Here is a 16,491-nt window from a genome sequence, read left to right on the forward strand (position 1 = left end):
GCTCCAATCAGAAGGCGCTATTTAGTCACGTAATGGTCGCGGACCAACAGGATGGCGGGATTGTCTCTCTCGTTGTTGCCTGGTTGCTCCCTCCTGAAGCAACCTTGAATGTCTGTTTTCGGCGGGAAAGGGAACGGGAAGCACACGCTTTCGAACGAGACCAAAATGGCGGCACTCCGTTCATCGGTTTCGTAACTGTGAGCGGCGCAAGATGGGGCGCTTTCGGTGCGTCTTGCAGATGAAAATGAGCGTCTCGCGTGATAAATACGGCGTTCTTTTGCACAAAGACGCGTTATTTCACGTTCATTTTTTGTCGCCAAGCGCGTGATGACGTCTAGATTGCGAAACTAACATAACTGAAAAATTGACTTTTTAGTGATTTTTTCGTCTCCAAGACCCCTGTACCCCCTTAATCTCTGAGGTGCAGTGCTGCGACCAAGGCAAAGCCTCAGGGATTCCCATTTAGCATGTAATCTCCGACGACATACTTGATGTCTTGATGTTGCCAGAGCAGCTAATGGGGGCAGAATCGGCGTACGCCACAGCCAAGGATGAAGTCCGGATAAATAAATGTAGAGCTGGCAGTTGTGCGAAATATTGGTCGTCTTTACACCTGTGGGGCCATTGGCGGTGCTGCGAGGCTGCCCGAATTACTGAGCATGTCCAGATTATTGGTGCCCGATTTATCAACCGGCGACTGTATAAGAGCAATTTTTACCGTCTTACTGTGGACGTTCAGTGCAGGTCAAACAGTGGCAAATGCATGAACTTGGCTGCTTTGCCACATCTAACCTAGGCTGAGTGGCATCAACCCCTGCTCAAACTTGATGTAAGTGGCTTTCGTGCATTTCAACTTCTGAAGCATGCTAAATATGAATCCATATTCAGCACAACTAAATAAAATGCATAGTCGTTGTGGCGATCACATTACAGTACGACGTGTTTATTCAGGAGCCTATCGCACAGTGACTGGTTTTGTCAACACAGCTGCACGACTCCCGGTTGTCGGTTGAGGGGGGATCCGTCATCGGTATCGGTGTCCCGCCCAGGAAGCGTCCAGTAACAGAAAACGAAAATTAAAAGAACTAACAAACACACAAAAACATTTCAACCCACTTCATGCAGTGTATGTGCCCCGTGGTGCCCACCAAGGTGCAATGCAAGAAGCAGATTGCACTGAAACAACACTTGGCCGGTGTTGACAGGCACATGATGTGGCTGTTTCTACAACAATCAGGACCACATACTGTGTTGCCCAGGGCACTATTGCCCCTCGTTGACAGTCGGCGGAGCAGGGACTTACATCTTTGCGAATTTCACGAACGAGCGTGTAGAAGGCATCGTCCACCCCCATCCTGGTCTTGGCACTGGTCTCGATGAATGGGATGGCGTAGTTGCGCGCAACCTCGCCCGCCTGCTTCATGTCTACTGCCCGCGTCGGCAGGTCACACTTGTTGCCTACCACTGCAGACACAAGAAAGCCAAGGAGCAAGTCGGGGAGGTTGTGGTTGGCTCTAGGTCAAGCCATAAACGGACAATCAAGGCGAAATTCAAAGTGTGCAAATGTTTACAGATGTAACTTGGAATGTTTACAATTTAGCACCATATTTGTTCACAAGCCTGAATCACCGAGTGATGGCAGTGACGTGAACATAGGCTGCCAGCGAACACAGGCAGCAACTGGCAATAATTTGCATGTATGCGCACAATTTTCGCTTTCATGCTGTGTTTGGTGTTTAGTGTACAGCTGCTAAAGGCCATGACTGAAGAATGCAGCGTAGGGTTATACAATATTCCTAGTTCCTGCAAATCCTACCATGCCAGAGGCTGTGCCCCATGCCTGTTTATTTAAGCAGGCCACCAACTTTCCAGAGTGGCGAAATCCAAGCACACAAACAGTTCAATTTTGCACAGACAAAAAAACAACTGCAAGCATTAAAGTACGAAATATTTTTGCACAAAGTGGACGGCACTCAAACTGCGCACGCTGGTTGCAAGCACCATGCACAACTTAAAAATGGCGCTTTTGCTTTCAGTCAGAGGAATTGCTCGTAACATTTATTCATTGATGGTTGCTTAATGCCCCAATAGACAGCTATGAGAGATCGCTGTAGTTGAGGGCTTCAAAACTAGTGACGTATTCAGCAGCAGATTGTTGTAGCCATCAGGACGAATGAAGAACTTTGTAGTACTTAAGAAATTACATTGTCCGGCTTTACATGCTTTCTTCACTGCTATAACAAACCTTACCAAACAACACCAAATCTATCCAACCCAAACTAATGATATCTGGAATACATTGCATTCCAGGGCTATGATAAACAAATCTGCGTTTTCAGCTCCCCCAACTACACGCTACACTGAAGATGTCAGATCACGCTCGCAATGGCAAAAAACAAGTTACATGCCTATTTATACTACCCACCTCCAACATACTATCGAAACAAAACTTTTTAGTTGGCCTGCCTTATTCCAGTCTGATACAGGCAGCAAAGTTGTTTTTTTTTTTACTGCGATTCTAGCTTTTACACCGAATACCATGCATTATACGCTTCATTACAGGATGCAATTTCCTAACGACATATGTCTTGGTTGATCAATGCATAATGCAAGAAAGGGGTAAGGTATGCAGACACTGACATGAGAAGAGAAGTGGACAACACGAAAAAAGAAAGAAGACAAAACTCATCTGCGCATGCTCTGGAATGGTAGCACCATGTGTCAATCGCGTACATGTGCCGGTCTACGTGCGAGATAACTGTTAAGGCATTTGATTGCTTCCTTATGTAAGGTAATCGAAGGCTGACTCACGCACGCACTTCCACCATTATCGATATGGCATGCCTCGACCATAAGATGCATATCATCATTCCTATGCCGATATGCACAATATTCCTATGCACAATATTGTCACGTGGTGGTGACGTTGAATAACACAGTAGCAATACTGTGAACGACAAATCTAACCTTTATTGGGCGAACCTGTGCCCACAAAACAGGCTACACTTATAGCACAACGATAGCGGCGAACACGCTCGGCGATCGTCGAAAAACTGATCAGCGGGTCAAGCGCGTCGGCTTTTATAGATCAGTTGTCGAATGTTCCAGATTAACTGATGGGACCCGCGTGTCTTCCACAAAGTTCTACACCATTCGTGTCACGCGATGAAATCTGATAACACAAGGTTCGGCGACAACAGACACGCGGATAGAAGCGTCGATAACTTTCCAGAAACGTCGGATACATGCAGGCGCGTCCCTCGCTGTGCGATTACAGTTGTTAAGCGGCGAAACCTGGTTGCCCGATAAAGTACACGTGTCATTACCCCCTCTTAAAAAGCATCGACCCGATGCTGCAAACAAACGAAGGTAACAAAGAAAAGCAATCGTAGCAAAGAAAACAACAAACTAAGGAAGTTCATCAGCGTCCGTAAAATGGTTTAAGGCGCACCACGTGGACCACTTCAGATCGTGCGCGGCGCCGCTGCGAGTTCGAAATGCCGTCTGGCACGACCTCATAGTCTAGTGCGCCAATACGTCGGATGACCTTGTAGGGTCCGAAATAGCGTCGCAGCAGCTTCTCACTGAGTCCTCGCCGGCGTATCGGGGTCCATACCCAAACACGGTCGCCAGGTTGGTACTCGACGAAGCGTCGTCGGAGGTTGTAGTGTCGGCTGTCGGTCCTCTGCTGGCTCTTGATTCGTGGGCGGCCGAGCTGTGGGGCTTCTTCGGCGCGCTGGAGATAGCTAGCGACGTCAACATTCTCTTCGTCAGTTACGTGCGGCAGCATGGCGTCAAGCGTCGTCGTCGGGTTCCTGCCATAAACCAGCTTAAACGGCGTGATCTGTGTTGTTTCTTGCACCGCCGTGTTGTACGCGAAGGTGACATACGGGAGGACCGCGTCCCACGTCTTGTGCTCGACGTCGACGTACATTGCTAGCATGTCAGCGAGGGTTTTGTTCAGGCGCTCCGCGAGACCATTCGTCTGCGGATGGTAGGCAGTTGTCCTCCTGTGGCTCGTCTGGCTGTACTGCAGAATGGCTTGGGTGAGCTCTACTGTAAAAGCCGTTCCTCTGTCGGTGATGAGGACTTCTGGGGCACCATGTCGCAGCAGGATGTTCTCGACGAAAAATTTCGCCACTTCGGCTGCGCTGCCTTTCGGTAGAGCTTTGGTTTCAGCAAAGCGGGCGAGATAGTCCGTCGCCACGATGATCCACTTATTCCTGGATGTTGACATCGGAAACGGCCCCAGCAAATCCATCCCAATCTGCTGGAATGGTCGACGAGGAGGTTCGATCGGCTGTAGTAATCCTGCTGGCCTTGTCGGTGGTGTCTTGCGTCGTTGACAGTCTCTGCATGTCTTGACGTAACGGGCGACGTCGGCGGTCAGACGCGGCCAGTAATACTTTTCCTGTATCCTCGACAGCGTCCGGGAGAATCCGAGGTGCCCAGCGGTTGGATCGTCGTGTAGGGCGTGCAGTATTTCTGGACGGAGCGCTGACGGCACCACAAGAAGGTAGCTGGCGTGGACTGGTGAGAAGTTCTTCACGAGCAGGTTGTTTCGTAGCGTGAACGAAGACAACACGCGCTTAAATGCCCTAGGGACAACGTCGGTGTTCTCTTTCAAATACTCGACGAGGCCTTTTAGCTCCGGGTCTGCTCGTTGCTGTTTAGTGAAGTCTTCCGCGCTTATTATCCCAAGGAAGGCATCGTCGTCCACGTCGTCTTGCGGCGGGGGATCGATTGGGGCGCGTGATAAGCAGTCTGCATCGGAGTGTTTTCTTCCGGACTTGTATATTACCGTTACGTCATATTCTTGTAGTCTGAGGCTCCACCGCGCCAGCCGTCCTGAAGGGTCCTTTAAGTTAGCTAGCCAACACAACGCGTGGTGGTCGCTGACGACTATGAATGGCCTGCCATAGAGGTAAGGCCGGAATTTAGCTGTAGCCCAAATGATGGCGAGGCATTCCTTTTCAGTCGTAGAGTAATTGCTTTCCGCTTTTGACAGCGACCGGCTAGCATACGATATCACCCGTTCAAGTCAGTCTTTCCTCTGGACTAGGACGGCACCGAGGCCCAGGCTACTGGCGTCAGTGTGGATTTCAGTATCGGCGTTCTCGTCGAAGTGTGCAAGTACCGGCGGCGACTGCATGCATCGTTTGAGTTCTTGAAATGCGTCGGCCTGCGGCGTTTCCCAATTGAACTCTACATCAGATTTCGTTAGATGTGTTAGCGGCTCCACGATTCGCGAAAAGTCCTTGACAAAGCGCCTATAGTAGGCACACATGCCAAGGAATCTGCGCACTGCCTTCTTGTCGATTGGCTGCGGGAACTTTGCGATGGCAGCTGTCTTCTGCAGGTCGGGGTGTACTCCAGATTTGCTGATGACATGGCCTAGGAAAAGAAGCTCATCGTAAGCGAAGCGACACTTTTCCGGCTTCAGGGTGAGCCCTGATGACTTGATGGCCTCTAATACTGTCGCAAGCCGCTTAAGATGATCGTCGAAATTTCCGGCGAAGACGACGACGTCATCCAAGTAAACAAGACAGGTCTACCACTTCAATCCTGCTAAAACCGTGTCCATCACGCACTGGAACGTTGCAGGCGCCGAGCACAGTCCAAATGGGATAACCTTGAATTCATACAGGCCGTTTGGCGTGATGAAGGCGGTCTTTTCGCGATCCCTTTCGTCGACTTCTATTTGCCAGTAGCCAGACTTGAGGTCCATCGATGAGAAGTATTTAGCATTGCAGAGCCGATCTAATGCGTCGTCTATCCGTGGGAGGGGGTATACGTCTTTCTTCGTGATTTTGTTCAGTCGACGATAATCGACGCAGAAACGTAGGGTTCCGTCCTTTTTCTTCACTAAAACAACTGGAGACGCCCACGGGCTTTTCGACGGCTGGATGATGTCGTCGCGCAGCATTTCGTCGACTTGTTGTCTTATAGCTTCGCGTTCTCGCGTCGAAACTCGGTAAGGGCTCTGGCGTAGTGGTCGAGCGCTCTCTTCGGTGATTATGCGATGCTTTGCGACTGGTGTTTGTCGGATCCTTGATGACGTCGAAAAACAGTCTTTGTATCGTAGAAGCAGACTTCTGAGCTGTTGCTGCTTAATCACGGGGAGACTTGGATTTATGTTGAAGTCTGGCTCGGGAACTGCGGTCGTCGGGGTAGATGCAACAGAATCCGAGAGGACAAAGGCATCGCTGGTTTCCTGTATTTCCTCGATGAATGCGATCGTCGTGCCCTTGTTGATGTGCTTGAACTCCTGGCTGAAGTTTGTCAGCAACACTCTCGTGTTTCCTCCGTGCAGTCGAGCGATCCCTCTTGCGACGCAAATTTCACGGTCGAGTAGTAGACGTTGGTCGCCTTCAATGACGCCTTCTACGTCAGAGGGTGTTTCGGTGCCGACCGAAATAACGATGCTGGAGCGAGGCGGGATGCTCACTTGATCTTCGAGCACACTCAAGGCGTGGTGGCTACAAGGGCGCTCCGATGGTATCGCTTGATTTTCCGACAGCGTTATTGACTGCGACTTCAGGTCGATGATGGCGCCGTGTTGGTTCAGAAAGTCCCATGCCGAGAATGACATCTCGTGAACACTGTTGCAGGATAACGAAGGTGGCAGGGTAAGTCCGGTCATGAATGGTAATTCTTGCCGTGCAGATTCCAGTCGGCGTAATGAGGTGTCCTCCAGCGGTTCGAATTTGAGGGCCTTCCCATGCAGTCTTAACCTTCTTCAACTGGGCGGCGATGTGTCCACTCATGACGGAGTAATCAGCCCCTGTGTCGACTAAGGCGGTAACTGCGTGGCCGTCGAGTAGTACGTCGAGGTCGGTGGTTCTTTGTCTGGCGTTGCAGTTGGGTCTTGGCGTCGGGTCACGGCTGCGTCGTGTTAAGCTGAAGCTGGAACGTCGCGTCGTCAGGTTGTCTTTCGTCGTCGTATTCTTTACTTCCAGACTTCGTCGGGACGGCGGCGTGTCGTTATATCGTCGAGGTAGTTTTTTCGGTGTCTTCGTCGGCGGCGGAGGATCTTCGTCAGTTCGACGAACAGCAACCGCACCTCCATCGGTTGCTGCTTTTAGTTTTCCGGATATGGGCTCGCTGACCGGCCCCGAGCTGGGCCGGTGTATGGTCGGCGCTGCGGCGACAGGTAGCGGCCTGGTGACGGCGAACGGGATGGTCGTCGAGGGCTCCATTGAGTAGCGGCGAGGTAGTCGGCGATGTCACGTGGGCGCTCTCCAAGCTGTGGACGCGGCGCGTTGACGGTGAAACCTCGCAGTCCCATTTCCCGATATGGACATCATCGGTAGACGTGACCCGCTTCCCCGCAGTGGTAGCAGAGCGGGCGGTGGTCAGGAGCGCGCCAAACGTCGGTCTTCCTCGGGTAGGTGCGCACGGCGACGGGTGGGCGCGTTGGCTGCGGCGGACGACGGAATTGCGTCGTTGCAGGAACCTGGCGTGGTCGCGGAGGGGGACCTTGACGGCGTACGACGGCGGCGGAGGTCATCGCTTCGGGCTGTGGTTGCGGTAATTGGGGTTGCACCTCCAGGACTCCAAGCGACCGCTGAACCTCATCTTTGACGATGTCGGCGATCGAAGCCACTTGGGGCTGCGACGAAGGCAGGACCTTGGGCAGTTCTTCGCGCACAATGGCCCTGATGGTCTCCTGAAGGTCGCCGGAATCCAGTCCTTGGATGGCATACTGTGGCGTGAGCCCCTGGCGGTTATATTGCCGGGTGCGCATCTCCAGAGTTTTCTCGATCGTCGATGCCTCTGCAGAATACGGTCTTCGGCGGGTGACGAATAAGTCCTGCGAAAAGTTCTTGCTTGACGCCCCGCATCAGGAAGCGGACTTTTTTCTCCTCTGACATTTCCGGGTCGGCGTGCCGAAAAAGACGGGCCATCTCCTCCGTGAAGATCGCGATCGTCTCGTTTGGCAGCTGCACTCTGGTTTCTAGTAGTGCTTGGGCTCGCTCTTTTCGTACAACGCTTGTGAACGTTTGTAAGAAGCCGCTTCTGAACAGGTCCCATGTCGTTAAAGTGGCTTCTCGTTTCTCGTACCAGGTCCTGGCGGCGTCTTCCAGTGCGAAATAGACATGCCGCAGCTTGTCGTCGCTGTCCCAACTGTTAAACGTAGCGACCCTCTCGTACGTCTCGAGCCAGGTTTCCGGGTCCTCGAATGTTGATCCGCGGAACGTCGGAGGGTCCCTGGGCTGCTGCAGCACGATGGGGGACGCTGGAGCTGCCATTGGGGTTGCCTTGTCCACAATCTCTTTGGTCTTCTCAGGTAGAAGTCCGTGCTCCGGGGGCAGTACTTGCAGTCGGCGGCTAGCACGCTGGTCTTGGGCGACGTTGGTTTTGTCGTCGGGCTTCGGGCTAGGATCGCGGCTTTGCGGGGGCGTTCGGTACATGAACGCGCAAGCACCTCCACCAGATGTCACGTGGTGATGACGTTGAATAACACAGTAGCAATACTGTGAACGACAAATCTAACCTTTATTGGGCGAACCTGTGCCCACAAAACAGGCTACACTTATAGCACAACGATAGCAGCGAACACGCTCGGCGATCGTCGAAAAACTGATCAGCGGGTCAAGCGCGTCGGCTTTTATATATCAGTCGTCGAATGTTCCAGATTAACTGATGGGACCCGCGTGTCTTCCACAAAGTTCTACACCATTCGTGTCACGCGATGAAATCTGATAACACAAGGTTCGGCGACAACAGACACGCAGATAGAAGCGTCGATAACTTTCCAGAAACGTCGGATACATGCAGGCGCGTCCCTCGCTGTGCGATTACAGTTGTTAAGCGGCGAAACCTGGTTCCCCGATAAAGTACACGTGTCAATATCGCCAATTCATCTAACTCTGGCATGCAGTTACAACCTTGGCAATGTAAGGAAAGATTAGAAGGCGATCCACCGGTTAACGACCTTTTGTGTTCCATTAGCCTCTGACTGATACACCGCACCATTTGTCCTACGAAGAAAGGGCCGTAGGTAAGGGGAACTTTATATACCACACCCATACAACAGTCAGTAAATTTGTTGTTCTTGATGTGCTTCACTGGACAAATATCTCCTTTTTTTTGCTTTTCACCTGCTCCTTTCTTCTCTGCACGGCAGCACATATCTTCCCTAGCTTATTGGGAGCAGTAAAAACAACAGCAGTAAACAACAACAAAACGAGGCAGCACTATCTGCAATCAGAAACTCCTCCATCGAAGCAGCACCTATTTCATCGTCAGTAGCGACAGTAGTGACATGCTCCAAGAGTTTGGTAATGTCAGCGGTTTCCCCAGTGTTGGTTTTACCCACGGGTGGGGTTTCGGCCTGGTGCATAAAGCCCGCCATTTTCATTTATCGGTATGGCCACTAGTTCTAGCCTTCACGATCATGGTGCTCTCGGTTTCCAGAAAAGTCTTGCAAAATTTGCAGCTTCATCTCGAGCGAAAGAGCTTTGAGCTTTGTCAGCGCATCTACCGCTGCTTCAGCGACGCATTTCTATGCTCACTGAGAGAGAGAGAGATTGTAGAAAGGAAGCGCAGATGCCGTTCGCTTTTCACTTTTCTTCTTTTTTCTCTACTCTGGACACTCGCACGATCGACGGCGAAACAAAAGTCTGCTTTGCCAACATGGCTTTCACACTCGGCACAGGGCTGGGACACGCTGTGTGGTAATGGTCGAAGATGTGAACTTGACTAGGCACGCGTTTTGCCACGTCGTGGTGAAGGAGAACTTAGCAATGCAAGTTTCACAGTTATTTGGCACGAAAAACACCGACCAGAAGACAATTTCTATTGTTATATCCGATATGCGGTGAATAACATCGTTACATACCATAAAATTCCGAGCAAGTGCCCCTCTATAGTGAAAGATAATCCATGAAAGGTTGTGGGGAGGGCCTTACTCGGTCATAGAGCAAAATTCAAGGCTATCGGCCCCAGATCCAGCGGCCAACGGGCTAGGCCTATACAGTCTCTCCTGGCTTGCTCGTTTACTTCCGCCGGCATCGATAAAATCAAATGTATTGCAATTTAGGCGTGACATAATTGCGTAAACATTGTGCTGATCAACATAGCCACTTTACAATGAGCTGCATATGGTTGTGTCGCAAGCGCCACCAGTCTCCGACTCGACGGCCCAGTGAGCTAGGCCTGCCGGCTCCTAGTGAATGGCAATTGTCCACGGAGCCGACACTGCAGACGTGGCCTTGCAAACACGTTTACGCTGCTCGCAAGGAAAAAAAAAAGAACGAAGAAAAAGAAAGAAAGCTGTGCGAAAACGTTTTCACTTTATTTGCAAAGTCATTCTAAGTCACGGTCATGTGCCCGTCTTGACCGAGGCTGCGCCTGACTCAAAGCGCAGCTGCGCTCATATGCAGCTGCACATTGTGCTTGAGAGTTAATCTGCCATGTTGATGGCACAGTGTGGCACGGTTCGTACCCGTCAGAATGCAGCGCGATCTCGGTGAACAGCTCCTCTCTGCTATTGCACAGCCTCCATCAACCTGCTGCGACAGCTTTTTGCCCAGATGTCCTTCCAGTTACTTTTGTTTTCTGGCAAACAAAATTGATTGATTGATCGCTGCGTGGAAATGTAAGCTGTCTTAATGCGCATTTAGTTTCGGAGGTTGTGTAATCTGTAGTTTCAGCGACCTGCTGAAACTAATGAGAGCAGCATTCCGGGCAAGTTGGTAATCCATTGCTTAAATGATATTGCGCGACAAAAAAAAAAAAAAAACGACACGGATGTGAGTGAACACGACACACCAAGCGCAAAGCACCAAGCGCAAGTCGTCTTCTCTCACGTCCGTGTCTGTTTTTTTTTTGTCATGCAATATCATTTTGTCGCGTCGTTGGTATCGCACGGGGCACGAGCACGCAGGGACGGACCGAAACGTACGTCCACTTGCTTGTACGAAAAGGGAATGCCCCTTCTTTATTGGGCCCGAACATATATAGAGACAGACACACACAGGTCACAGGGGCGCCACACTCTGGTGGCAGCCTAACAAACGGGGCTGAACTGTGGCGACCTCTACATCGCCCCCCTTGAAGCATTGGAGGTTAGACGGGAGAGATTCAGGAAGCCAAACACGTCAAAAGTTTCACAAGTTCAAACGGCGCGGCGGAACAATAGGCCGGCCGTAACGTGTTCGTGTCACACCGTCACTGCGGTCCCTGGCAGCAGGGGACTGTAGCAGACTGTCCGAGAGGGACCGTGGATTCCACAATGTTGGCAGGCCGAGGTTCCTGACAGGGAACTTGCTGCAGTGGTGGTGGTTCCTCTCCGGAGGCTGTAGGCCCAAAAGGCACTAGGTGACGCCGGTTGCGCTGTAGGGCGCCACCTCGCTCCGTTTCGAACACGTAGCTTCGTGGTCTTTGCCCCGGACTGAGGACCGTAGCCTGCACTTGATTAGGTCACACCCAGACACGCTGACCTGTTTGGAGTGGCGGTAAGTCTTGAGCTCTATGATGCCTGTTGTAGCTGTCGGCCTGCTTCTGCTGGTAAGTCGCATCCTCGGCCACGACTTCTTTCATTGGGGGCCAGTTGGGACATAGCTGGGAGCCTAGCTTTGGGACTCTGGTTCTGAGTTGACGTCCCATCAACAGCTGGGCTGGACTAAGGCCGTTGACTCCTGGAGTATCCCTATAACTGAGCAGAGCCAGATAAGGATATTTTGACTTGCGAAACAGGTCCTTGATAGTACGCACCATCCTCTCCGCCTCTCCGTTCGATTGAGCGTAGTGTGGACTGCTGGTTCTGTGGTTAAAGCCGTATGACGCTGTAAACGCCGCGAACTCTTGCGACGAGAACGGTGGGCTGTTGTCTGACCCGACTTCTTGCGGGATTCCATGGCAGGCAAAGATGGATTTGAGAGCGTCAATGATTGCCTGAGCTGTCGTGCTCCTCACGATCACTACCTCAGGAAACCTTGAGTAATAGTCCTCCACCAGGATGAACGACTGGCCGTTGAGGTGGAACAAGTCCATTCCAAGGAATTCCCAGGGATGTCCAGGTAGGGCCGTGGAGAGCAGGGGCTCGGCAAAGTTCACGCGGGTGGAAGCGCACTGGTCACAGTTGGCAACGAGAGGCGATGTCTGTCGAGATACCGGGCCACCAAACTGACTCCTGAGCTAGGGCTTTGGTCCTGTTGATGCCCTGATGACCTTCATGCAACAGCGTCAAGACCGCTGGCTGAAGGGACGATGGGATGACTATCTGGGCGCCTTTCAGCAGAACTCCGTCGCAGACAGAGAGCTCGTCTGCCACAGAGGCGTACTTTGAGAGGTGCAGTGGTATCGTGGTCTTTTTAGGCCAACCATTCTGGCAGTAGGAAGCGAGGGCTTTGCACTCGCCATCAGACACTTGTGCCTGTCGCACGTCTTTAGGGCTGAGTGGCAAGACTTCCGACGTGCAGCTGACTACCTGTGCTGCAAAAAGTTCGATAGTGTCTAGAGGAGTGGGTGGCTTGACCGCAAGTTCACGGCCACAGGGAGGAATCTATTCTTCGTTGTTAACTGCTCATCGCATAGTGACATCCCACACCTCAAAGCTATCAGGATGGTATTTCTTCCTCCAAACACCATGTCGATCTCTCAGCCAATGGACCAAGGCGTCATTCACCACACGAAGATTTACCGCCACCACCTGCTCAAGCACATGCGCCTTTGCTACGACAACGGCAAGGAGTGCTCGATCGACCTTCTTGGAGCCATATGTCTTACAGTCGCCGACTGATTTTCCGGACTTTGAAAATTCGGACATGCCCGATTATTCGGTCAGCTTCGCGGCCCCGCCATTCTCCCCATAGACCACAACGTATAACAACTGCCGAAAGTTCGGACACCTTGCAACCTCTCGTCTGAATTTTCGGACACTACTTAAGCCAACTTGATCGAGAGCATCATGCACCGACTCTGACCGGTGCATGGTTCGACTTGCTGAACGCCATTTTTGTTTTGAACGGAGCCTCCTTGCTGCCCCACGAAGTGGCGCTACTGGAAATCCCTGCTCATCATCATCGTTTCTGCTTGGTTCAATAGAGTGGCTCTACAGCAGTTCCGGTTTCAGCTTAGTAAGCCGTGTTGAGACAATCCAGCAGCTGATTTGTTTGTTCGTGCACAACGCTGCGTGTAGGCCACGTTTTTTGTTTGTGCGACTGGTGTTTGCTTTGTGTGCTGTGTCGAGGTTCCGGTGTTCCGACGCGGCATACGAAAACATCGCGTCAAGTGTCTAATGGCACCGACAGTGCCCGCGCAGACTGCGCTGGGGAATGCCGGCAAGCGGGTGCCGGGAGGCTTAAGATTTGTCGCCTTCCGATGTGCTCCCTACTGACACGGAAAATGTTCTGCCGAGACCTGCGCAGTGGTTGCATTGCGATTCCGGACACCATCTCATTTGACAGTTTCACAGGTGATGACACTGCTACGCGCAGAACTCGACGACGGCAAGATCGTTCGTCAGGTTTCTGCTGCACCGCCAGATGATGACTCCGAGTCGAAAGATGACGCACCATGTGCTAAGCTGTTGTCGCATGCGGAACGTGTACAAGCAGTGACTGTGCTTTCAGCCGCCTATAGTGACCCTACGACCTTCTCCGAGATTAAGGCTTACCTGATTGCGCGTAAACGGAACAGCGTGCAACGGCGCATTCACGATTTCTTCAGGCCTACTGCCGAGCCCGAATAAGTGCGTGGAAATAAAGGATTTCATTTTTTTTTTCTTAATCTGCTTTTTCGGACACCTGTTTGTTCGGACATTTCCGCAGTCCCCGTGAGGTCCGAATAAACGGTCGGCAACTGTATTGTGTATGCATGAAAGCAAATGGAATCCACTTTGATCATGTGGTGTTTTGAACACGCTGGCTTCTCGAAGAAAAGCACCGTCAACGCTGATGCTGTCTATTCATGTGCACTTGATGAAGGAGGAGACGAGTATTGCGACCGCATCAATGCACTCTGCGCAAAGGATAGCGAATCCGGTGCAGTCGGTTCCGCCGAGTATCTGAACTATCAAAATGATCAACAAACATGCTACTCAGACTTGGAGAGTGAAGCTACCGCTGATGCGACCATGTGAGATGATGACGACGACACTAACGAGCCCTTCCAAGCACCCGCTCTCAGGGAAGTTATCGTATCGCTGAACGTTATCTGCAGTTTTGTTCAGTGCCATGGTGGAAATTACCAAATGGTGCACGTAGTTGGCCAATTAGAAAACATGATCCTTGGAGCCTTGAACTACAGGACATGGCAAACCAGCATCTCTGATTACTTTAAGTAATCCAAAGATCACCAAATAAAGGTAGCACATTCCTGCAGTGAAATTTTTTGCTTGGAAGCAGGTTGCATTTTTGTGTGTGTAAGGTTAATTCGAAAACCCGCTTAATTCGAAGATTTTTTGCAGTCCGGATGACTTCGAATTAACGAGGTTTTACTGTATATGGCAAAATTACGCTTGCATCGAAGGGAAATAGAAACTCCTGATATATGGAACGTCAAGCAGCACAAAAATGCTGCCAGAAGTTGGCTTTCCCTTGCAGCGGCTGGGGAACCCGCCAACATGTCCCAAAAGTGGTTTAGTCCGGCTCCATCCATGCGCTCGGGCGGGTAACCACGTGGTGTTGGGCAAGCTGTGAACATTGGGGAATGATACCCCTTCTGCAAAAAATGATCCTGGTCCACCCTTAGCACTTGCTCAGACAGCCATTCAAAGGCTCTTTTGCCCTGATCGTGCAAGTACCGCTTTTCTCACCGCTTTTGTCGTTCATTGCATTTGCGCCTTGTGGGCCTCCTGCTGTGATGGCTAATGCAAAGCGGAAGAATTCACCTTTGGCCATGAAGCTCGAAACTATAAATTGAGTTGAACGCGGTGAGAAGTTGGATGTCGTAGCGAGGAGCACTCTCAGCACCATCTTCAAGAATAAGGGGGAGATTAGGGCAGCAAACGACCTGGTGCCTATGGTGCTCGACGTGTATGCACAGCTGTGTATAAGATGTCGAGGCGGCTGTGTACAAGTGGTTCATCCAGAACTGCTTCAGACGTGCCGGCTTCTGCATACTCTGTGATGACTCTGAAAATTTTGATGCAATGACGAAGCTATTGCCAGTGTTGCTGAAGTTTGGAGCGAGCTGTCAGAATTTGCAGAAGCCATTGACCGATCAACGGTCGACGAGTTTGTGAGTGTGGATGATGGTGCCAGACCACAGGATAGCTTGAAAATGAAGACTACATTGCCGACATTGTACCAAGCAAAAGTGAAAGTGGGCACAATGAGGATACCACCGATGGTCCTTTGCCCACATCCTACGAAATGATTGGTGCACTCGCACTAATCCGGTGCTGCTGCATGAATGTGGAAGGTTGTGGCCTCAGCTGCTCCACCTCTTTAGACAGTGTGGAGAAGTGTGTGCTGTTGCTGCAGCAAAGTTGCCCCAGCAGAAGAATACAGGACTATTTCATGCGAAACTTAGCTAGTTTCATCAGTAAAGGGCTTTTAGAAATGCTATATGCTTTTATGAGGTCCAATTCTTTAGCAGGCTTATATTGAATTATGCCATATATCAATATGATCGGCATTTCCTTTTTTTTGCGAGCTTGATATAACAGAGTTTAACTGTAAAAATTGCAGCGTCCCTCAATGATGGACACTGTCTTTCTATCGCAAAACTTCCGCATAGTGCTATGGGAATGCTTTATACAGTGAAACCTCAATATTACAAGCTTCAGGGGACCCCTACAAATTGTTTGTTATTCCATTCCTCCTATCAAACCATCGGTGCATCAGTTGTCACTTTATGGGCCGTCCACAAAAACATCAGTGTTGGCTCTCAGCCTGCGCTGTTGATGTTTTCCATAAATTTTGCCGTCACACACCACTGATGCAACAAACCAGACAAGAAGGAAGCTCCAAAGTGCAGTGGGCTTTTTTCTTTTTTCACGCCCTTTGCGGCAGAAACCGCAGCTCTAGGTGCATACCTGAAGTATTCCAGAATCCAAGTACGTGTAAAAAACACTGTCTTGAAAGGGCACTCCGTGAAGTGCAAGAGAATGAAGAGGTGTGTGCAGGAAGAAGGGTGAAAGAAGGAAGAGAACGCGCATAATGAGACATGATTACTAGCCAGAATTAATCTGGGGTCGTTCACTGTAGTATGCCTCATAATCAAATTGTGGTTTTCAAATCAAATCTTTATTTCAATATCAAAATGTTGCAAAACACAGCCAAAAAGCTGACAATTGGCTTGACGAAGTACTGTGTCCGGGAGTACTATGTAGGGGGATTGAAGAAACAGTAGTAAACATATATAGACACTTTTCATGACATAGTTTGCTCCAGAGGGACAAGACCGCGCTTCTGGTAGTGCACTGCACTTTGCTTCAAGCGAAAATGAAACCATAACTGCTTCTACACTGCTACGGTGCGATCACTTGTTGGAAATGCAACTGGGCGATTGATAATGCACTGTCCTATGTTCATGCTG

General features: G+C 50.7%; 1 protein-coding gene across 1 annotated transcript in view; it reads right to left on the minus strand.

Annotated features, from left to right (window-relative positions):
* Positions 1-16,491, minus strand: part of Ras85D (ras-like protein 1) — a 135,751-nt gene that overhangs the window by 43,524 nt on the left and 75,736 nt on the right. The window contains exon 7 of the mRNA XM_065452529.2: positions 1,304-1,464. Within this exon, the coding sequence (XP_065308601.1) occupies positions 1,304-1,464 (161 nt within the window). The remainder of the gene's footprint in view (positions 1-1,303; positions 1,465-16,491) is intronic.

The sequence above is a fragment of the Dermacentor albipictus genome, chromosome 9 (assembly GCF_038994185.2).
Source record: "Dermacentor albipictus isolate Rhodes 1998 colony chromosome 9, USDA_Dalb.pri_finalv2, whole genome shotgun sequence".
In the NCBI taxonomy this organism is placed as follows: domain Eukaryota; kingdom Metazoa; phylum Arthropoda; class Arachnida; order Ixodida; family Ixodidae; genus Dermacentor; species Dermacentor albipictus.